The sequence below is a fragment of the Myotis lucifugus genome, unplaced genomic scaffold (genome assembly GCF_000147115.1).
Source record: "Myotis lucifugus unplaced genomic scaffold, Myoluc2.0 scaffold_81, whole genome shotgun sequence".
In the NCBI taxonomy this organism is placed as follows: domain Eukaryota; kingdom Metazoa; phylum Chordata; class Mammalia; order Chiroptera; family Vespertilionidae; genus Myotis; species Myotis lucifugus.
Window position 1 is genome coordinate 2,324,818 of NW_005871129.1, and position 23,595 is coordinate 2,348,412.

The 23,595-nt window shown below is 39.0% G+C and overlaps 1 protein-coding gene across 2 annotated transcripts in view; it reads right to left on the minus strand.

Annotated features, from left to right (window-relative positions):
* MDGA2 (MAM domain containing glycosylphosphatidylinositol anchor 2) overlaps nucleotides 1–23,595 on the minus strand; it is a 905,340-nt gene that overhangs the window by 201,052 nt on the left and 680,693 nt on the right. For both annotated transcript variants that reach the window (XM_006090751.3, XM_006090753.2), the window contains one exon: nucleotides 14,180–14,473. In XM_006090751.3, the coding sequence (XP_006090813.1) occupies nucleotides 14,180–14,473 (294 nt within the window). The remainder of the gene's footprint in view (nucleotides 1–14,179; nucleotides 14,474–23,595) is intronic.

The following is a 23,595-nucleotide window of genomic DNA, read 5'->3' on the forward strand; positions in this document are numbered from 1 at the left end:
TTTGGAAACAGCCTAAGTGCCCATCAGTAGATGAGTGGATTAAAAAACTGTGGTACATCTACACAATGGAATACTATACTGCAGTAAAAAGGAGTTCTTACCATTTGCAAATGGATGGAACTGGAGAGCATTATGCTAAGTGAAATAAGCCAGTCAGAGAAAGATAAATATCACATGATCTCACTCATTTATGGAATATAATGAACAACATAAACTGATGAGCAAAAACAGATCCAGAGACAGAGAAGCATTGATCAGACCATCAAACCTCAGAGGGAAGGTAGGGGAAGGTGGGGGTAAGGGGAAAAGAATAGCCAAAGGACTTATATGCAAGCATATAGGCCTAACCAATGGACACAGACAACGGGGGGGGGGGGGGACATGAGTGGGGGGTATAGGGGGTAAAGTGGGGATAAGGACACATATGTAATAACTTCATCAATAAAGAACTTTAAAAAATATTCAGCCTTAAATATATATTTTTAAAAAATGATTTCCTGTCTGTGTTCTACACCAGGAAGGTCTTTAGAAATAGAAACTTTCTATTTTCTTTGACAATTTTCTTAGATGGTTCTCTACCCTGCTATATTCTCTAGGAGAGTGAGAAATCAGGGAGCAAGGACAATGCCTAGGGTGGCAGGAACAGTTCAGCTATCATAAATTCATCCCAAAGATGTTCTATAAAATGGCAAATCTACTTGGGAAGTTCAATTTTCAAATATTCCAGAAGTAATATAAAAGTTAAATGTTTAAACAGATCTGCTTTCAAGCAGCTCCATTATGCTTCCTCATTTAATCACTGGAAAATAAGGTAAGACATATTTATATGTCGGATTGACTTGAAATAAAAATTCCAGAGTTTATTTTATAAAGTTCATAATACAACATCTTATAAGAATATTATTTCTTTTTTAAAGAAAATATATTAACTATCTGGAGGAAGGGGGTCAGATGGGAGAAAATAATATAAATATTAATATTTTCAAAATATTAACACTGCCTCAGGGTTCAGTTGATTAATGTTCTAATAACTTCTGCAAACAACAAAAGAATGGAACCAGGCCATTTAATTTAAATAAAGAAACACTGCAATAAATGCTGAGTTCTAGTTAATATTCATTAATGTTAATATATGAACTATGAATGCTTAAATTATTATTTTGTGAGTAAACTTAACAGCTTTCACCAACCTACATTCTAGTCAAGTATATGACAAAGTTTTGCAATGAGAAAATGAAATTACTAATTTCTTACCAAGTAAAGTTTTAGCTTTAAGTTTCTCCTCAGTGCTGAGACCCTGAAAATGGGTCAGTTAATTGACAATCTATCAATCTGACAAATGTTATAGTGCTAGAAATGTAACAGTAGCTATGGCTCATAAAGATATTAAATTATAGTAGGGATGGATCAGCAATATTTAAAAAAACAGTAAAGAAGATATAGGAGTAATGATTCACAAGTAAGAAGTTGGATTCTTTACATTAGAATATAGAAGAACTTATATAAGTAAAATAATATAATCATAATAATTTCCATTTTGTTCAATATGATAAACATAAAGTCTAGTGACTTTTCAAATTTTATTGATTTACTAGAGGCCCGTGCACAAAAATTTGTGCACTTGGGCGAGGGGGGGGTCCCTCAGCCCGGCCTGTGACCTCTCGCAGTCTGAGACCCCTCGGGGGATGACCACCTGCTGGCTTAGGCCCGCTCCCGGGAGATAGGGCCTAAGGTGGCAATCAGACATCCCTCTGGCAGCCCAGGAGCCCTTGGGGAATGTCCACTTGCCAGTGGGGAGCAGGCCTAAGCTACTGTCAGACATCCTTAGTGCTGCTGAGGAGGTGGGAGAGGCTCCCACCACCACCGCTGTACTGGTAGCCGTCAGCCTGGCTTGTGGCTGAGCAGAGCTCCCCCTGTGGGAGCGCACTGACCACCAGGGGGCAGCTCTTGCATTGAACATCTGCCCCCTGGTGGTCAGTGTGTGTCATAGTGACCAGTCATTCCCAGTCATTCTGCTGTTAGGGTCAGTTTGCATATTACCCTTTTATTATATAGGATAGAGGCCTGGTGCATGGGTGGGGGCTGGCTGGTTTGCCCTGAAGGGTGTCCTGGATCAGGATGGGGGTCCCGCTGGGATGCCTGGCCAGCCTGGGTGAGGGGCTGATGGCTGTTTGCAGGCTGGTCAGACCCCCTTCAGGGTGGGTGTCCCCACTGGGGTGCCTGGCCAGCCTGGGTGAAGGGCTGACGGCTGTTTGCAGGCTGGTCAACACCCCCCCCCCGGCAGTGGGCACCCTCACCCCATGGAGGTTTGGCCAGCCTGGGTGAGGGGCTGATGGCTGTTTTCAGGCTGGCCACACCCCCTTTTTATTCTGAGATTTATTTACCTTCTATAATTGAAAATTTGTTGCCTTCAGTGGAGCTCAGATCCATCAGTGGCAGGCGGGAAGCTTGGCTTCCTCCATCACTGGAGCAACCAAGCCTCCTGCTCGCTCCAGCTCCATGGCTGCCGGCCGCCATCTTGGTTGGGTTAATTTGCATATAGTCGCTCTGATTGGTTGGTGGGCATGGCTTAAGGCATATCGAAGGTACGGTCAATTTGCATGTTTGTCTTTTATTAGATTTATTTATTTATATATTTATTGATTTTAGAGAGGAAGGGAGAGGGAGAGAGAGAGAGAGACATCAATGATGAGAGAGAATCATTGATCAGCTGCCTCCTGCAAGCTCCACACTGGGGATTGGGCCTGCATTCCAGGCATAAGCCTTAACCGGGAATCGAACAGTGACTTCCTGGTTCATAGGTCGATGCTCAACTACTGAGCTATGCTGAGAAGTCTAAAAAGGGCTAATTCAAATGTAATCCTGATATTTTGGGGGCTAGCAATTGGAATCCATGCCAGCAAGCTAACCTATAATTAAGTCATTACCTCCTTCCCAGCAATTGGTCTGTCTAAGTTCGCAGGGCATGACCTGGGATGTGTTCTACCCCAATATGTAGACGACCTCCTACTGGCTAGCTTCACAGTAGCTCAGTGCTGGGAGGGAACACGAGCCCTTCTGAGACTGTTAACTGAAACAGGTTACAGAGTGTCCAAGAAAAAAACACAGATTTGTCAGAAAGAAGTCAAGTATCTAGGCTTCTGAATCACGCAAGGGAAAAGAATGCTAGGGATTGAAAGAAAGCAGGCAGTATGTGCCATTCCAGTCCCTTGCACCCAGCGGCAGATTTGGGAATTCCTGGGAGTGGCAGGGTTCTTCGAATTTGGATCCCAGGGTTTTCAGACCTGGCCAAGACTCTCTATGAAGCTTTAAAAGGAGAAGAGAAGGCACCCATCGACTGTGGTCCTGAACCGGAGAAAGCCTTCACCACCATAAAGGCAAAGCTCACTGAGGCCCCAGCACTAGGGCTACCAGATGTGACACAAGACTGTAATCTTTTTGTTCACGAGAACAGCAGGGTAGCCCTAGGAGTTCTAACCCAGGAGTTTGGACCCTGGCAAAGACCAGTAGCCTATCTCTCCAAGCAGATTGACCCAGTTGCCTCCGGGTGGTCCCCGTGTCTCAGGGCCCTTTCAGCCATAGCATTGTTAGTCAAGGAAGCAGATAAGCTTACCTTAGGACAAAACTTAAATGTAAAAGTAACTCATGCTGTTATCACCCTGATGGAAGCAAGGGGGCAGCACTGGCTGACTCATGCTCGAATGACTCAATACCAAGGATTGTTATGTGATAATCCAAGGGTAAGATTAGAAGCAGTGAGAACTCTTCATCCTGCCACCTTTCCACCCATTGCTGAGGGGGATCCTGAGCATGATTGCCTGGAAGTCCTAGAGGAGGTTTATTCCAGCCGGCCAGACCTAAGGGATGGGCCCCTGCAAAACGCAGACTTGGTATTGTTCACAGATGGCAGCAGCTTCTTAGATGAAGGAAAAAGATGAGCCAGATATGCAGTGGTATCAAACGTTGAGAAAATCAAGGCACAGGCCCTGCCTCAAGGGTGGTCAGTGCAGAGGGCAGAACTTTGGGCCCTAGTAAGAGCCCTAGAACTCAGTAAGAATAAGCGTGCCAACATCTACACTGACTCACGCTATGCCTTTGCTACCCTGCATGTCCATGGGGCCATATATAAGGAAAGGGGGCTCTTGACAGCTGGAGGAAAAGGAATCAAAAATCAGAATGAGATTTTAAAGTTACTAGAAGCAGTCTGGGAGCCCAAGGAAATAGCTGTCATCCATGCAAAGGTCACCAGAAAGGGAAAGACTCAGTATCAGAAGGAAACCGACATGCTGATGCCTCAGCCAAGCTGGCTGCTAAAGCACAAGTGGCACCATCATGGATCATGTTGGCCCCTGAATTACCTGATCCTCCGAAATACACTCCTCAGGAGGAGGAATGGGCCCAGCAAGAAGGGGGCCAGAGAACAAAGGAAGGCTGGTGGATACTCCCAGATCATAGGGTCTATGTCCCAGAACAGTTAGCCCATAAAGTAGTCCTCCAGCAGCATGAACTTACTCATTTAGGGAAGACTGCCCTAGAAGCTTTGTTAGGCAGATACTACCTAATTGCCCGTCTTCTCTCCTTGTGTGCCTCAGTCTGTCAGCGTTGCCTCCTCTGTGCTCAGAACAATGCCAAACAGGGTCCTGTGGGACCGATAAAAGTCCAGCACTGTGGGCAAGCTCCTTTTGAGGACTTAGAAGTAGATTTTACAGAAATAGGGCCTAGCAAAGGAAATAAATACCTGCTGGTCTTTGTTTGCACCTTTTCAGTTTGGGTTGAGGAATATCCCACTTGCACGGAAAAGGCGAGAGAAGTCACTAAGGTATTGCTGAAAGATATAATTCTACGGTATGGAATGCCTCTGACCATAGGGTCTGATAATGGCCCATCCTTTGTAGCAGAAATAGTACAACAGATAGTTAAGGCTTTAGAAATTAAATGGAACCTACATACAGCCTACAGGCCTCAGGGTTCGGGGAAAGTAGAATGCATGAATCGGACTATAAAGCAGACTATGGCTAAGCTATGCCAAGAAACAGTCTTACCCTGGACAGATATCTTGCCTCTTATACTCTTGCTGGTATGCTGTGCCCCAAGGGCCAGGTTAAGTTTCTCTCCCTTTGAAATTCTCTATGGTAGACCCCTTCCCTTGATTTGGCCAAAGGGAGATTTGAAGGAAATAGGGAACTTAGAAATCCAGAAACAACTATAAGGGCTTGGAAAAACTGTTGAAAGGGCGAGGGCTACGCCCTCCATCTTGCCCTGAATCCTCCATTTTTGGGCAGAGCCATGTGCTCAGCAAGGAGCTTCTTCCCGGAAGAAGCCCAAGCCTCTGCTAGCCACACCTAGGATTTCTTTAAACTAACCAATGATAATCAAGGGAAGTGCGCGACCACATCCTGTGTAACAAGACACCGACTTGCGCCTGGCCAATCGGCAGGGCCCACAGTCCTCTCTCCTCCCCTTACTATAAAACCCCTTTCTCCACAGAGCTGGCTCTCTCTTCCACTTGCCGCTGCATCGGTAAGGAGGGTAGAGGAGCCAAGCCCAGGCTTGAATAAAGATTCTTATGCTTTTGCATCAGACATGGCTGGCTCCCTGGTGTGGTTTCTTGGGGATCCTGAAATCTGGGCATAACACTGTCTTTGAGGTTCACAGGTGGGTTACTGACTGACTACCCATCTCTCTAGGAACAGCTGTACATCCTTATAAACCTGGAGACCAGGTTTGGGTAAAGGATTGGAAAAAGGAGCCCCTCAAGCCTACCTGGAAGGGACCGTATTCAGTCATATTAACCACCCCCACAGCTAGGTTGCACGACTGAACACCTGGATCCACCACTCCCGGGTGAAGGCAGCCCACCAGTCGAGTGATGCCCAGCCTGAGTGGAAGGTGACCTCTGACCAGAAACACCCCCTGCCGATCACCCTCAAGAAGACAGCGGACCTGGCCAATCAACCTGCTCCAAAGAATTCAGATAACACCCTGCTGAATTCTCCCTAACACTAATCTTTCTTTCTTATCTCCTCCTAAAGGTAATATGCTCTGGTATCATTGGTTTTATCTTTCTAATAATTCTCATTTTGTCTTTTTATGAGTGCCGCTGGAACCCGAGGCTAGTACCAGGAGGAGAACTCGTCTGCTCTTGTTGGGACACAGAAGCACCATAAAATTACTGTTTCCCACACAGCAAGGAACAAAGGCCTCATCATGAATTGTTGGACTAAACCTTGTCATGCCATCCTTGGCTACATGTGCCTGGCAGAAATAGTCACAATACTACTCTTTCTCCTAGTGGTTCACTGTTGTAGACCCCCCACTGAACAGAAATAGAGGGAATAACATGCTCCCACTAATATTAGCTAGCACATACTTGCCTCCCATAGGGGCCACTGCCATGTGTCCTTGCTTAGAAACTCACTACCCAAATATGCTAGACCTGGTAGTCTATGGAAAAGCCCAATCAAGCCAGATTTTTGTTAGCTATACTTGTCAGCCTGCGGCATGTTATGACTCCACTACCAAATGCACATGGGGGAGGGGATTGTATTGGACGGAAAAAATAATAGGACCTGTCACGGACAATGTGCAGCTAACTAATGTTGCTCCTATTTGTTTCAGCAGTACCCAGGGCCAACATCCAACAGGTCGCCTCCCAGATGAACTATGCAACTCTACCCTCAAGGCTGAAAACACCACTTACCCCTGGTACCCCGCTGCAGGAACATTCTATATGTGAGACTGTGGCTTACCTCTGCCTGCCTGCAAACTGGACGGGAATGCCTTTAAACTTCATATGGTCCTACAAACCAGAAGAATTCCCTACAAACCCCTCCGAGAGGAAAAAACGGATGCTAACCCCTTTGTCATTGTCCCTTTCCAGCCAGAAGTAGCTAAGAGCGATTGTCACCCCTGTTCACCCTAATATCCCGTAGTTGTTGTACCACAAAGCTAAGAGAAGTTTGTGGGATGAGGGGGTGGGGGGGGGAATGAGAAGGCTAAAAAGGGCCAATTCAAATGTAATCCTGATATTTGGGGGGCTAGCAATTGGAATCCATGCCAGCAAGCTAACCTATAATTAAGTCATTACCTCCTTCCCAGAAACTGGTCTTGAAGAACCTGTTACAGAGGCCATAAACCTGTGAACAGTGCACTGCCCGAAGGGAGGGTTGTTAGAGCTGGCGCCAGGCCAGGCCATCGGATATGGCCTGGAGACCCCCAACACCTGAGGGCCTTCTTGCAAGCCCGGGAAAAGGACCGGAAGCATAATCCATATTTGTGGGACAAAGGCCACAGGGAGATATAAAATGAGGGCCCCTGCACATTTCAGTACTCTGATTTGGAAATTATTCCCAGAGTCCGCTGGTGTAATTAAAACAGTGTTCCTCCATTTCTTCAAAGTGTCGCTTGGTTTTTCTGGGGTCTTCTGCAACAATGCAGGTCTGGTACAAATTTATTTCAAATAAATACTACTTGAAAATAGGAAACAATTTTCTTTTGGAAACAAGAAAACTAAAGCTTAGAGATATTAAGATATTTGCCAAGGACTACATACAGAGTGTTAAATTAATTAAACAAGGAGGCCATTAAACTAATATGGCTCTAATACTGTTGCAGACTATCTAAGCAAACCAAACTCTAGACATGCAAATGCCTCAAGGTTATAAAATTAAAACCCAAGGACAACCAATCATAAATCGCTACCTAGACTTTAAACTATAGCCAATTCATAATCTCTTTCCTTTGCTACTCCCTTTTCTCTATAAAAATCTCTCCCAGAGCTTCTATGGGTACACTTACAATTTGGTGCTGCCGATTAGAAAGGATTTTTTTCTCTTAAAACTTATAATACACCTAGTTTATCTTTTAACAATAGTAATGAATAACAAAAGCTAGGATTCTCTGGGTTAAACAATATTCTTTAAATAAATGCTCTCTTCAAAATTATCATCCTGATAAAAGCATTGACTAAATACTCATAATGCAGTCATTAACTTTTTATGTTGAAAATAACCTTGAACTTACCATTTATGTTTCTGAATTAGTCTTTTGAATAACCTCAAATATAAGTTTTCTAATTTTGAAGATGAATTTATGTTATGGGTGTAAACAAAAATCTGTCAATTCAGATCATTTTGGAGAAAAAAGTAAATCCAATTAGGTAAAAGCTTGGTGTAAAAACTATACAATCATTAAAAGTATTTGTACTACTTAAAGAACTTCACAGGAAATATTACAAGAGAATTTTGAGGAAGGCAACAGTGAAATAATAACCAATGATTTTAAAAGAAGTGAAGCAGGAATTTCAGGGGAACATAGGCAGGCTTAGAAATTTTTTTAGAATTGGGGTCCATGGAAAAGCATGGGGCTGCAGACTGGGAGAAGGTACATTTCCATAACACAAGGAAGCCAGGTGCAGTCACATCTCCATAAGACAAGGGAGCAGCAACAGTTGCATTTACGTAAGACAAGGGAACTGGAAGTAGCCAGGAAAGGTCTATATTTACAAAATAAAGAGAAGGGAGCCCTTCATTCAGATGGAAAAGAAGAAAGCCCAGAGGAATGAAAGGACTCTGAGGGAGGAGGGCCTTAGGAATCACTATAGTAAACAATTCAAAGGGGAATATTGACCAATCTGAGGGGATATCAGGACACAGGAACTGCAGCCTTTATAAACCATGGGGAAAAAGAACTCAGTGGGACTCTTCTCCCTCCCTACATGGGAATCAGTTCTATGGGACCCTTTTCCCCCTCCCTACTTGGGAGTTCATTCTGTGGGACTCTTCCCCCTCCCTACGTGGGAGTCTGTACTTGTTCTTCAATAAATCTCCCCCTTTGCTATACCACTTTCTGTCCTTGTTCATTCTTTGATTCCGGCGGACAAAGAATCCAGGTTCCAGTTCAAATATTCGGTATCAGAAGTGTATCACCTACCATGAATATTCAAAATGAAGTCTACTTTGAAGTTCTACAATGTGTAGTGCAGACTAAACACCAATGTTGATAGGACTATCAAGAAGGGCCCTTGTCAGTCACCAGGAGGTTTCTGAAGAGGTGGAACTTAACCACAATTTAAGAGGAACTTGCCTTAAGAGGTACCGGGGTAAAACCCAATTACTCTGATTGTGAGGCTGAGAAAGGATGGAGAATAGGAAGTACTTCTGCATAAGTAGGGCTTTCCAGGCTACTGACATGAAAGTCATTTTATTATTCTGCTAATAAGTGAAAATTCTTGTCCATTCACTTATAAATTCATTTGGATAGCCTTTAATGTATTTTTGTGTGAATATGACAAATTGTTCCCTTGTTTCCTTTTTTCTCAATAGCTACCTTGTCTCGTTTTTAACTGTTGATTAATCTCTAGCTACACTGATATTTTTAGAGCAATTTTCTTTTTTAAAAATCCAAAAAGTAGTTATGTTTGTTCAATACAGTCATTCTGTATATCTGGACACTACAGAAAATTATTCAGTAATTTGTCTAAAAATAATGAGCATGCATATTATCATATATCCCAATCTGATTTTAATACTTTTTAAAAATAAGGCCCATGATATTCTACCTTGGTTGAACATTCATTTTGATTGAAATAAATTAGCGTGCATTCATCACTAGATTTCTAGAGGAAGAGTAAGCAATAAAACCCTGATGTGTGGCTCCCTACTCTTCATCCAATTTGGTCTTGCTTTAGAAAAAGGTAAAGAACATGGGCTTATCAATAGTCTTGATTAGTTCTTTCATAAGTGTTCATTTGGAAAATAAAAGTTGTAAGTGGGGCATGAAATCTCATTTGGAGATGGCTGAAAGTCTGTTACTTAATACAATTTGACACTATAATCACTCTTTGGTTTTTAGTCTGTATTTTATATCTCATAGCAGAAATGTTTCATCTTTAATTGTAGGTGAAAAAAAATGTTCCTTATTTTTTTAAAAAAGCTTTAAAAAAAAAAAGGGGGATTAGGCCAATTATTTTTTTTATATATATATATATATATATATATATATATATATAGGTTTAGGTGGCTCAGGAGGCGGCGTAAGAAATAAAGAGTCGAGTGAAACAGAAAAGAAAGAAAGGAGAGGTTTATTTCTGCGTCCCCGGGAGACCCACATACCCCAAAAGACAGGGCATGTGGATTCATGCCAACAGGGAGGGGGGCGCTTTTTTATACTGCAGTTGGGTGAGGGGCGGGGACATGAACTGAGGTATTCAGCTGAGGAAGTTTCAGCTGCAGGGGGTTAGCAAGGTATTCTGGAAGGAGTCAGTATCTGTGTCTGGCATGCTGATCTGTTAGAAATGCCAGGGAGAGTCCATTATCTCATCACACGTCTGCATGTATCTGATCCTGGGTTCTCTCCGACCTAACAATATATATATATCTTTTCCAGCTGATTTTCAAAGAAATGTACTTTAAATTATACTCTCTTTATTAAAACATTTTACCAGTGCTTTGAGGTAAAATCCTGTAAAGGATAGCTTTTATTAAAAATAAAATAATATAGTTTATGAAATTAAAATTATAGTATGCACGACTACAAGTATATGTATATAATACAAATATAAATATAAAAAAATCAATAAATTTTAGGACAATAAGCATATCTTGGTTTTATAATTTAATATAGTTATTTGAATATATTCACTTGCTATCATTTTTATTTAATCAATATTTAAGTGGTCAGTACTTTAATTAATAAATTAAAAAATAACTTTACTACTGTGATTTTTTGAGGAAATTGTTCTAGTTTTGTTCAGTAAGCTCTACGCATACTATAACTTTTAAATTATATTGAAGGAGAGCAGAATATGCCATCCCAAAATGTGCATCTTACGCATGTGGATTATTTTGAGCTGAGGGCAATCAAGACCAGCCAACTCAAGAAAAAACTTTTGCTTCCGCTTACCTACCTAAAAGAATTTAGTCAGAGGGCCTGGCTCAGAGAGAGAGAGAGAGAGTCATTATAAGAGATAACTTTTCTCTTACCCTCCTACATTGAAGCCCCAGGGCCTATTCCAGTCCTTAGCTCAGGATGGTCTATAAGCCTCAACTGCCTACTTGTCATTGGGTCTCATATTTTTATGAAACTCCTGTAAATCTAAAATTAAAAGATTGTTTTACTCATGTTAATCTATCTTATGTAAATTTAACTATTAAACCAGCTAAAGTCCCTAGAAGAGTAAAATAAAAATTTTTCCTCCCCAATATTATGAATCAGTTAACATATACATATATGTATTTTTAATTATTCATTCTAATGCTTCAAATAAAAATGAGCCAAAAAGTTAACAAAATAATTGTTATATAGTTCCAAAGACATGAATAAAATTAATGGCTAAAAATTTTAAATAAAACTGCAATGTACTTTCCAGTTTTATTTAGCAATTAATTTGTTTTATTTTTCTTAGTAAATCAATTTTAAAACACTTTTTCAAAATATTGTACTTGCAAATTCTTATTTTGGTCCATATCATGTGTGGTAACTGGTAATTACATAAGTTAAAATATTATAAAATAAATCTGCTTTCTAGGAATGAGCAATGTGCACAGAATTTAATAATTTAAATTATTTCATTTGATGATTAAGTTTCTGAAGAGGATATAAAATGGTATAAAATACCTCTAGGCATATTTCATTTGCTTCATACTCTATACATTTTAAGAAGAGAATGAAGGTAAAAAATAACTTTTACAGTTTTAATAAAATGATTGCTTTATAATTTTAATACAACATTAGCTAAGAACAAATCTCATTAGGAGATTTTGAACACAAAACTAAATGGACTATTCCATTATTTATATAATATCTATCTATCTACCTATCTATCTATCTATCTATTAGGATACATATCTATCTATATCTATAACTATATCTATGTATCATCTATCTATCTATCTATCTATCTATCTATCATCTATCATCTATCTATATCTACCTATCTATTAGGATACAGATCCTATTACCTACATTAAATGAAATAGACTTTGTCTATTGATGTCTTTCAGTCAATTACATCCCTGTGACACTAGAGACAATTGTGCCAGTATATATTGTCTTCTTCTATTGAACTTTAAAATCTTGAGCTTAACTTAACATTTTCCATGGAACTTACTAAGAGGAAGAAGAAAAAAAAGGAAATTTAACTTACCAATATAATTTGGGGCATTTGTATATTCTATGGAGATTAGAGATCCTGGTTCTTGAACCTTTAATTCAAAATTCCCCAGAGCCACTGGGTTCCACAGCTTTTATTTCTGTCAGTGCTTTCCCAGAGAGGTGTGAGCAGAGTGAAAACTAATTGCCCTAATAGCTTTAGGAACATTGAAGTGTTCTGCATAACTCTGGAGGGAGCACAGAATCCTGTGATTACCAAGAAGAATAAAGTTTCCCAAATTCTATCCATTTCTCTCTGGTCACTTGAGGGGGTGACTTATTTTTGGATAACTAAGGCAAGGTTTCTTTCTCTCTCGTTTTTTTTTATTGTCTAAAGTTTTATATATGTCTCCTTTTACCCCAATTGACCCCCTCCCCCATCCTTTCCCAGCCCGGGCAAGCCCCCACCGCCCCAGTGTCTGTGTCCATTGGTTATGCTAATATGCATGCATACAAGTCCTTTGGTTGCTCTCTAACCCCCGCCCTCTGACCATTTGTCTCTAGATCGATCTATTCTTGTTCATTAAATTATGTTGATCATTATATCCCACATATGAGTGAGATCATGTGATATTTATCTTTCTCCAACTGGCTTATTTCGCTTAGCATATGCTCTCCAGTTCCATCCATACTGTTGCAAGTGGTAAAAGTTCCTTCTTTTTAATAGCGGCATAGTATTCCATTGTGACGATGTACCACAGTTTTTTATAATTCTTTTTCTCCTATCCATGAACTTATTGCATAAGTATAAAGGCCAGCCAGTAAAAAGGAGTAGTGATTTGCTAAATGAAACCTGCCATTTAAAAGCTGCAATATTTGGAGAAAAAAATAGTAATCAATAGGAATGTTTAGGCAGCTTTAGAACCTTGCTCCTCATATGCCACTCACCTACCTCATACATAAATGCATTTGCTGCTATCAGTCCAAAACATATTTCAATTATTCTTTTAAATTTAAAGTCAGTTCATTCAATTTGTCAATGCCCTTAAGTCTAATATAAAAATGGACATATTTGGACTAATTTCTTTTTTTTTTCATTTTCTGAGTTACAGAAGAACCACAGAAAGAAACCAACATTGTTATTTATTGAAGTGTGCAATTTCATCCAATTCATTATTTTCTTGAGGACTTTGCCACCATGTACTTAACAAATAGTTCATCAATTAAAATTTACAGCAGCACTACTGGAGTTTGAACAGACTGTGTTCAATTTGCTTTTTCTCTTTCAGCATTATCCACACCACTTGCCATCAAAATTATCAGGCCATCCTCTAATAATCCAATACCAGTTGGACATCATTAAACTTTTAAAATTTATGAATTTAGGAACTTTAATACTGAAAGCAAATACAAAGCACACAAAGTCTATAATATTTTTGCTAGAACTGTTAGAGTGATTTCAATAAAAAAATAGTTAAAAATCTATGATTCAAATCACACAGTTAAATACCTGTAAAGAAAGGCAAGTAAAAATTCACCACAAAATATCTGCCTGAATTATCTCAATATTACTAGATAATTATGCAATCTACTCTTACGACTTCAGATATGCAAACATAGCATTTCAGTGATGAGGTCTGCAAAATTTAAACAAACGGATGCCTTGAAATAAGTGAATAATTTGGGCAAAGAGCACACAATTACCTGAAGTAGAAACATGAACTGAGAAAACAAAAGAGTATTATAATTTGAATTAGCAATTACTTCCAGTCTTCATTTCATTAAGCATGGCCAGTTTTTAACTTTTAGGTTTGTTGATTTTTTTTGGCATTAACCAACCACATAAAATCATTATAATCACCACACACACACATACACACTAATACAATTCTCATCTACTAGTATTAGTGTGTAGTAGCTCAGGTAATAGGCAGATTTAACAAAAATTATAGTTTAAATTAGGTAGCAATAATGTATAAATATTTTATCTTGAACCAATTCCAAAAATCACCGCATTTTTGCTACGAGAAGATTATAACAGTTGTTCCCTTGCCTCCCAATAGAAACACATAGAAAAAAATGTACTTACACTGAACAATGAGCTGCACCAAAGCTTCTCTTGGTTTCACATTAAATCCATTGTATTGGCTGGTCTGACATCTGTACATTCCTGACATTTCCCTAGATACATTCACAATCCTCAGTGTTCCATCATAACTCTCCATTTGCATTGACCCATCAGGCATTGCAACTTCTTTATCCGCTCTAGACCAAAGGATGATGGGTTTAGGTTTTCCAGTTACTTGACACTGTAGTTCTATTGTGTCTCCTTCTCTGGTGACCAAAGGTGATTTTTCCTGTGGAACAGTCAGATTGGGTGGAACTTGAAATGGGAAAAAGAAAATTTTTCAATGTTAGTATAAACTGGTAAAGCATATTCAAACACAGAAAATCATAAGAAAACAATTTCTGCTGGTTGGAGATGTGTGACAATTCAGATGACAAAAATTATAGAAACCTTTGGTATAGGTGGTAAATATCATCAGTTGAAATTATTCTGATTTGTTTTTATAGAACTCTCTTGAGTGAGGTCTTCCAACATTAGCAAAATAAATAAAGCATTAAGTTAGGCTTAAAATGGTCAACATGAGAAACATTTATTCAATGATTTGTCATTATCAGCCATTAATTGGGCATTTAATATTTGCATTTCACAAAAGAATGATCCTGCCTTCTGAGGGTTCAGTTTTTTCAGTTTTCTGCTTCCTATGCTGTTATCTCTTACCCAAGGATGGTATAAGAAAGGGTATGTGATATTGTAGATTAGCAGGCACAGTAAGCACAAGTAGTAGGAAAGGGAAAAGAAGCACCTTTGTCATACAATTAGAAGTTTTGACTGGTTTAGAAAACCTTGCCAAATTGCTAAGGTTTAAGGTTTGCTTTTTCCCTTAAGGACATTAGATGGAACAACTCACTACAATACCACACTGAGAATCCATTGTATTTTTCTCTGTTGAATTTCTAATATTTTTGAGATTTGAATTTTTCCATATATTTTCTCTTTAAGACATTTTGAGATCACTGTAGTTTGTCACACTGTTGCCACTATTTCTGTAATATTAATTTTAAGTATATTTTCAAAAGTATATTTCAATAATATAAGAATTGTAATTTTTTGAAGTTAAGCTAATTTCTAATTTTACTGAAGATATTTCTGAGAAAATTAGGTTGATTTTACTGAAACTTAACTTTATTGCACTAGGATAAATATGTTATGATTTAGGACACAACATGAACAACAAGAGGCAAATACTACCTAAGGAGTTTTCTCACAAATAAAATCACCTGTTCCATTGGAAGACTTTTACAATGTATATGCATTCAAATGTATTCATGCAATAGAACATCTATCAAAAAGCATGGGCTAAATTAAATGCCAGAATAAAAATAAACAGAAATTTATGAATAATTCTATCCTTCTGATAAATGCAATATGCTTCCTTTGGAGAGAATTGCATTTGGGTAAAAAGGCAAAGGTTTTATTCTCCCTTCTAGCATCACTGTGCTCCAATGCCCAGGAACAAAAACAAACATAATTTTAAAATTATCTTTCAACTAATATGGAAATGTTTTTCTCACACAGAAAAAAAATAAATTCAAGTCAAAAGTGATATGAGAATTAATTATCTTGCTATTTAAGTATCTTTGTGTATAATTTTTCATTTAATTCCTTCATTTACTTCTTATCTTAAAAAAGTAAAAGAAAAAAGTAGTTAAATAATGGAAATCAGAAAATATGGAACATTAAAACATTAACCATGACCTTCTTATAATAGATATATACAGTCTAAGAATTGCCATTAACAAACATATGTTTAAATATGGTTGCATTTAAAATAATATATGATTAAATAATTTAATTTAATAAATTAATTTAATAAATTTAATGTAAACAATTAAGTAATTTTGTTAACTTATTCCTTTAGAAATAAACCAAAAGGGAATGATGCAATTCTAAGCAGCATCTTCTAACAATAGGATCAAAAAGAAGCCTCAATGTTTACTCACCCTGCATGAGAAACCACAAAGGATAATAACAATATCATCAGCATTTAACATTAATGATGTTCCTACTTTGTAATAGACACATTAGGGATTTTACATTTTCAGTTAATTCCTTTAATAATTCTAAGAATCAAATATTTCATATGAACATTTAACAAATAAAAACACTGAATATAAGAGAAGATGAGTACTTTGTTTGAATAAAATTCAAGCTGAGGCCAACTTATGACAAGTGAACAGTGTAGACACCTGACACTTGAAGCAGGTTCCAGTAAGCTATGGTGTCTGAAATGAATAATTTGGGTTAGCACTGGACTCCTGTTCACAACTGCTCTGCTCCTATGGACAAATTAGACTAATTTTCCCTGCCCATCTCTTGATCACTAGTCCAGGATCAATAAAAAATGAGAAGGTGGAAATGTGAGAGTGAACTTGACACATATTTTGCAAATTACCTTATCTATTTTATATTATACTAGAGGCCCGGTGCATGAATTCATGCACAGTGGGGTCCCTTGGCTTGGTGTGCAGGATCGGGCAAAACTGGTTCTCCAACATTCCCAGAGGGGTCCCAGATTGCGAGAGGGTGCAGGCCAGGCCAAGAGACCCCACTGGTGCACAATTGGGGCCAGGGAAGGATGCAGGAGTTTGGCCAACCAGGGAGGGACCACAGAAGGGCTCCAGGGCATGTCTGGCCCATTGTACTCAGTCCCGATCGGCTAGACCCAGCAGCAAGCTAACCTACCGGTTGGAGGATCTGCCCCCTTGTGATCAGTGCATGTCATAGCGGCTGATTGACCAGTCGACTGTCTGCCCCCTGATGGTCAGGGCACATCATAGCGAGGTGTTGAGCAGCCTTAGCATATCATTAGCATATTACACTTTGATTAGTTGAACAGTTGACTGGATGACCAGACACTTAGCATATTAGGCTTCTATTATATAGGATATCTATCTATCTATCTATCTATCTATCTATCTATCTATCTATCCTATATACCTTATCCTATATAATAAAGAGGTAACATGCAAATTAACCCTCATGCCCTCACAAGATGGCTGCCTACAACCAGGCCGGCAAGGGTTTAGTGAGGGACGACCAAACGACTGAACAGCAGGCTGCGTGGGGCGACCAGACTGGCGGGGGAACCGTGAGGGGCAACCAGGCTGGGAGGGGGGGCAGTTAGGGGTGACCAGGCGGGCAAGGGGAGTAGTTAGAGGTGACCAGGCCGGTGGGGGTGTGCAGTTGGGGGAGACCAGTCTGGCAGGGGGGGCAGTTGTGGGTGATTAGGCTGGCAGGGGGAGCAATGAGGGGCAACTAGGCCGGAGGGGGACCAGTTAGGGGTGACTAGGCCAGCAGGGGGGGCCAGTTAGGGGCAACCAGGCCAGCAGAGGGGGGAAGTTGGGGGTGACCAGGTTGGCGGGCGGGCAGTAAGGGGTGATCAGGCAGGCAGGCAGGTAAGCAATTAGGTGCTAATGGTCCAGGATTGTGAGAGGGATGTCCAACTGTCCTGGGGATCAGGCCTAAACCGTCAGTCAGACATCCCCATAGGGGTCCCAGATTGGAGAGGGTGCAGGCTGGGCTGAGGGGACCCCCCCATGTGAGAATTTGGTGCACTGAGACTCTAGTATTTTTATATCTATCTATAATAGAATATTTCCCAAATATAAAGACAAACTGCTTTTTAAATCTACCAAACCAAGTCAATATATAACTTTTGATAAATCTATGTGAAACAAATGAAAATAAGTGATAAATTAAGAGATTATTTAATGGAGTCTCATTTCTTCCAAAACAAGCCAAATGACATAGGCCAAATTTAACCAGTCTGAGTATTAATTTCTTCACTTTTGAAACTAAGACTTTGCACTTTATTAGCTCCAAGGTTATTAATGGTTGACTGTAAAAACAAACAATAAAAACTTAAATATAGAAGTGCTGCTAAATGAAAGTACTCACTTCCTGCCTTAATTCAAAGATCTTATTACATTAAGCCATTCAAAAATACACAAACCTTTGACTAGGCATGCTTTATAAATTTATCAGGCTAAATAGTTAAGAAACTTCCTTTAAACATTTGTTTGTCATTCATTTATTTAGATAAACTTTCCTTCCTATGTAATCAAAATTACAGAAATGTAAACCTCAGTTTTAATCTAGGTAACTTGAACACAAATTTTACATAAATTAGCCCAGTTTTTTCTAAATAGCAAAATCTAATTAAAATATAGTGTATTTTCTATCTCTTCCATGAGGCTTTTTAAATCTTGAAATTGGAGTTAATTTTTTCTCCACAACTCTCTTGACCAAGAAAGTTTATGATTTCTAAAGTTCGTATAGCGATTTTCTCTCAATATCCACATTAAGTATTCCATTCTCTACAATTCTATACTAACCCCTCTTAATATCTATGCATATAAAAGCCTAAGCAACTGTTACGACAGAACGACCAAAACAACTGGAACTACCGGTCGACCAGTCACTATGACGCACACTGACCACCAGGGAGCAGACGCTCAATGCAGGAGCTGCCCCCTGGTGGTCAGTGTGCTCCCACAGCCAACTTCCCATGGCTCATCTGCCCAGCCAGCCAACCTCCCGTGGCCCCTACCCCCGGCTGACCAGCTGGCTCTCCCATTGGCCTGGATCAGGGGGCCAGCCGGCCATCCTCCTATGATCCCTCCTCCCAGCTGGCCGCCACCCCCAACCCCCGATAGGCCGTGATCGCTGGTCAGACCAACGGACCCCACCTGTGCACAAATTAGTGCACTGGGCCTCTAGTTACTATATATTTTTCTGTTATGAGATCTAGTTTGTTATCATTAGATCTCATTTGTTAACGTATAAAACATATATTTTATATGTTAATAATATGAATTCCAACTTTAGCCCTAGACCAGGGGTGGGCAAACTTTTTGACTCGAGGGCCACAATGGGTTCTTAAACTGGACCGGAGGACCGGAACAAAAGCATGGATGGAGTGTTTGTGTGAACTAATATAAATTCAAAGTAAACATCATTACATAAAAGGGTACGGTCTTTTTTTTTTTTATTTTTATTCATTTCAAACGGGCCGGATTCGGCCGAGGGCCGTAGTTTGCCCACGGCTGCCCTAGACCCTTCCAATTTATGACTACAGCATAGTATTTTTATACTTCAAAAGCCTTTCAAATCTCCAAACCTAAGCACCATTTATTGCTTGACTTAGTTGATAGGTAATTATCAACATACATCATCTGGTAATTAAAAACCATAACATTTTCTTTGTTTTACCATTTCTTTTTGCTCACCACTTCCTATCAGCCACTTTCCTTTCTCTGTCAAAAAAATGTCCCATGTCTGCCTATTTCTTTTCATGGCTGCAGGTAGATTTCTTGGTAGAAGTCATCATTGTCTCTTCTTGTGGCAGTGTTCTAATTGACCTCTCTGTCACCAGTCTAATCCTTCCAGGCCTCCTGTTATTCAGTCATAAATTTTATTATGATAAATGCTATTTTGTTCATGTCACTATGAAAACTACAAACTTCAATGAGAGTGTTAATACTAATCCTGGCTTACTAAAAACATTGAGAACAGCCTGATGGATGTGTTAAGTAAATAGTGGTACAATCATACAATAAAATATGATGCAATCTTTTTAATGAAGACATAATAGACCTACATTTATCAAGAAAGATATTTATATTTTTAAACAACAAGCTAGTAAATAGTATGAACAGCTATAAGAACTATTAATAAATGAGTAAAACATGTTACTGAACAGTGTAAACAGTAGTGTCACAGCCTATCTAATAAAAAGGTAATATGCAAATTAACCATCACTCTGTCACAAAGATGGCAGAACCTATAGCCACAAGATGGCGGCGCCCAGTCCCCTCAGCCCCGCCGGAGTCCCCCAGTCCTGGGGGTGTGGCCACTAGAGCGGGCAGCGTGAGCAGCCTGGTGGTACACTTGCTTTGTTGCCGCAGCGATGAGGCAAGTGTTCTGCCCCGGCTGCAGAGGGCCTCTGGGCAGTGGGTGCAGAGCAGCCAGGGCGGGACACTTGCTTCGTCGCTGCAGCAACAAGGCAAGCATCTCACCCCAGCCGCAGTGGGCCTCTGAGCAACACACGTGCACACAGAACAAACAGAGCAGGATGCTTGCGTCATCACTGTGATGACAAGGCAAGTGTCTCGCCCTGCCTGCGGAGAGCCTCTGGGCAGTGGGTGCGGAGCGGCCAGGCCCCACAGAGTGCAGAGAACTACGGGGAGTGGGCCTAAGCCATCAGGGCTTCCAGATTGGAGAGGGTGCATGTCGGGCTGAGGGACCCACACCCCCCCATGCACAAATTTCATGCACCAGGCCTCTAGTTTTTATATAAAAAGTCTCATGCTTATGAATATTAATAGGGAGCTTCTTAAGGGGAGTGTATATACTAGTATGATTCTTCTTTATATTGTCAGCATTCAGCACTCTATTTTGCACATAAAAAGAACTCAGCAAAAATTTTCACAGCAAATGTACAAAATAAGACAGCAAGAAATTGGGCCCAGATTCAGAGAAGAGGAAAAATCTAGAGGAAAAGGAAGCCCAGAAAGAAATACTGCAAAATACTAACAGTGGCTCTCTCTGAGTGTGAGATTATTGATAATTAATTTTCTCTGAATATTTCCTATATTTTCATTCTTTTATAATATATACAAAGCATATAACATATTTGCATTGAAATGTTAATACAACCTGTTTTTCAGTGCTCATCTGATGAAAACTCCACTTTTTAATAACACAAATGTATCACTCTGAACATGGTGTTCTAGGCAACATGTCTGAGAAATGCTTCTCTAGAATTGCTCACTCCTATAACACTCATTCACATGTGTGGTTTTACCAGCCAGTGAACCTCAGTGCTCTTCAATAAGCAGTTTTTCCTCTGTTCAGCATACATTCTAGCACTCCCTGCCTGCCCCAGGTGTTGGGATTCAGTTCAAATGTTACTACTTTCAACGATAAGTTTGCTTATCCCTAGGCTGAGGTGGTGGTTCACTCTGCTTGACCACTTATTACATTGTAGACCCATTTAACCTGTACTTGTGGCTTTGTCCTATATTTTCTCCCATGTTTATATCTCTGAAAGCACAGAGTGTTTTACTCTGTCTCTAAAATCTGCTGCCTGCTTTCCTACTTGGCACAGTCCAGGAAGCCACAAAATAATTGATGAAGGAAGCGGGGTAGGAACAGAGAGAAAGGTAAGGCGGTAAGAAGATAAACAACTATAAATGTAATAGAAATAAACATAATAGGTAAAAATCATAAACATTTTAGAACAAATGTGATAAATAAGAATAAAATGTAGAAATTATATAATTATTAGTCCATACAAATAACAGAATCTTCTGCAAAATATATTGTTAGTAGAGATTTTGGATGCAGTAGATCTTGAGATATGTGAGGTTGTATGTGAGAGCTAAGAGACTCAAAAAAGGGATCTTGCAGTTTTCCTTTACTTTATCTTTTCATTTAAAGATTTGGATAGATAAGCTGCAATAAAAAAACGAAAAGTCAGAAAAAGAGCCAATTCAAGAACATGCCATTCCTTTTGATATGTTTAATATGCCCTTTCTCTAATTAATGCATTTTTAAATATTGAATCTCACAATAAAAACATCAAATTAAGTAGAACAGTTTGAAATGTCTGCACCTTTTGGGATCCACATTTATTCATAATGTACTGGCTAGAAAAAAAATTCCTCCTGATAAAAACACAGGGATACAACTTCTGATATATAATAAGACTACCCTTACTTTGATTTTTCTTTTCTGCAATGCTACTGTTGGAGAAGTTATAATCAGAGAAACTTCAAAAACATATGACATCAAAGTTTACTATTCCAAACATAAAGAAATAGATAATTTGGACAAACTGATTTTCTATCAACTGTTCCATTGTATCACATAAAATAATGCAAATATAGAAAATGAAAATGTTTTCATTTCTTCATTGAGAAGGAAATTGAGGAAATTTAATCTTTAATCTTGACTAGGAAAATGACTTATTTTTCTTACTCCTAAGAATGCAGGGGAAGGCTAACTATCCTGAACTCTATGGGAAAATATCATGTTGTCTGAAGCAAAGACATCAGAGTATGCTTACTAACGACTTATTGATTTAAAATATGTAAATATTTATAGTGTACTATAGTTTAAACAAAGTATATATTATTTTATTATAAAATCATAATAAACTAAGTAATAAGTAAAGTTGTCTCTTCAAGGACAACTAGACATACATTTTCTAGAATCCCCAAATAAGTATAACACTGAATTAATTACACTTTAATTTTGAGAAATCTATAATAACAAAAGCATAATATGCTAATTAGACCAGACATCCTTCCCAACGATCTTCTGGACTAAGCTGGGGCTGCGAGGAAAGCCCGTGTCCTGGGCACCTGCTAGCAGACTGAGGGAAGCCCGGTCCCAGGTGCCAGAGGGAAGCCGGTGCTGGCTGCTGGGAGAAGGAAGGCCTAGTCTTGCATGAATTTCATGCATCGGGCCTCTAGAAGTTTCTAATACATATGGGTGGTCTAGAGTGGAATGTATAATCTGTATTTAAAGCATAAATTAATTAGACTTCAATAAAAATGTCTGTTTATGATAGATTTCCCTAGAGGTCTGATTCAAGGATTCTCATGCTGACAAGACCTATAGATGTGAAGTGAGTTTTATTTCCGGTGATTTGCTGTTTGAAACTGGAAGGTTAGCAACATGCTTATTTCAGATCACACTTTATTAAAGGAAAAATGTTCTATCACACTTCAGTGCTTCCTCTGTGTCTGAGGCAATGGTTCTCACCTCTTTTTTGCTAAGCATGAGACATGCACTTAAATACATTCAGAGTTTGAGGTTTTGAAAAATTGCAAAACTTTACATGGAAGTTAAGAAATTGACAGTTTATAATTGCAACAACTACTAATGGCACATGAGTAGAGACTTCTCATTAAGGACTATGGGATAAGCAAGATAAGCCATTTGTTAAGTGAAATTGTCAACTTGCTTGTTGTAATGTCACTCATTTCTCTTCAGTGCAATATTGGAAATATTCTAATCATCATGTACCTCATAGCTGATTTTAACACATCACTAAGATTGGGAATAATTGTGTTAATACATGAAACTTATAAGAATGTTATACTCTGTGGCCAGTGAGAATTATTCATCTGATAATTTGACAAATATAAGACAAATCTGATAATTATCTTTAGTTTCAAAATAATTCCAATCCAAATTCCCTAAATATTTTGAACCAGTAAACTTAATCCACTTTTAATAGTTATGTGTCTATTAAAACATAATGATAAAGTGTCCTTAATTCAAAGTGACAATGAAATCCAACTAGCTAAAGTCTCCTCACTTATTGAGTTGCTGGTATTTGTATCCTTTTAGAAACCATGACTGAAAAT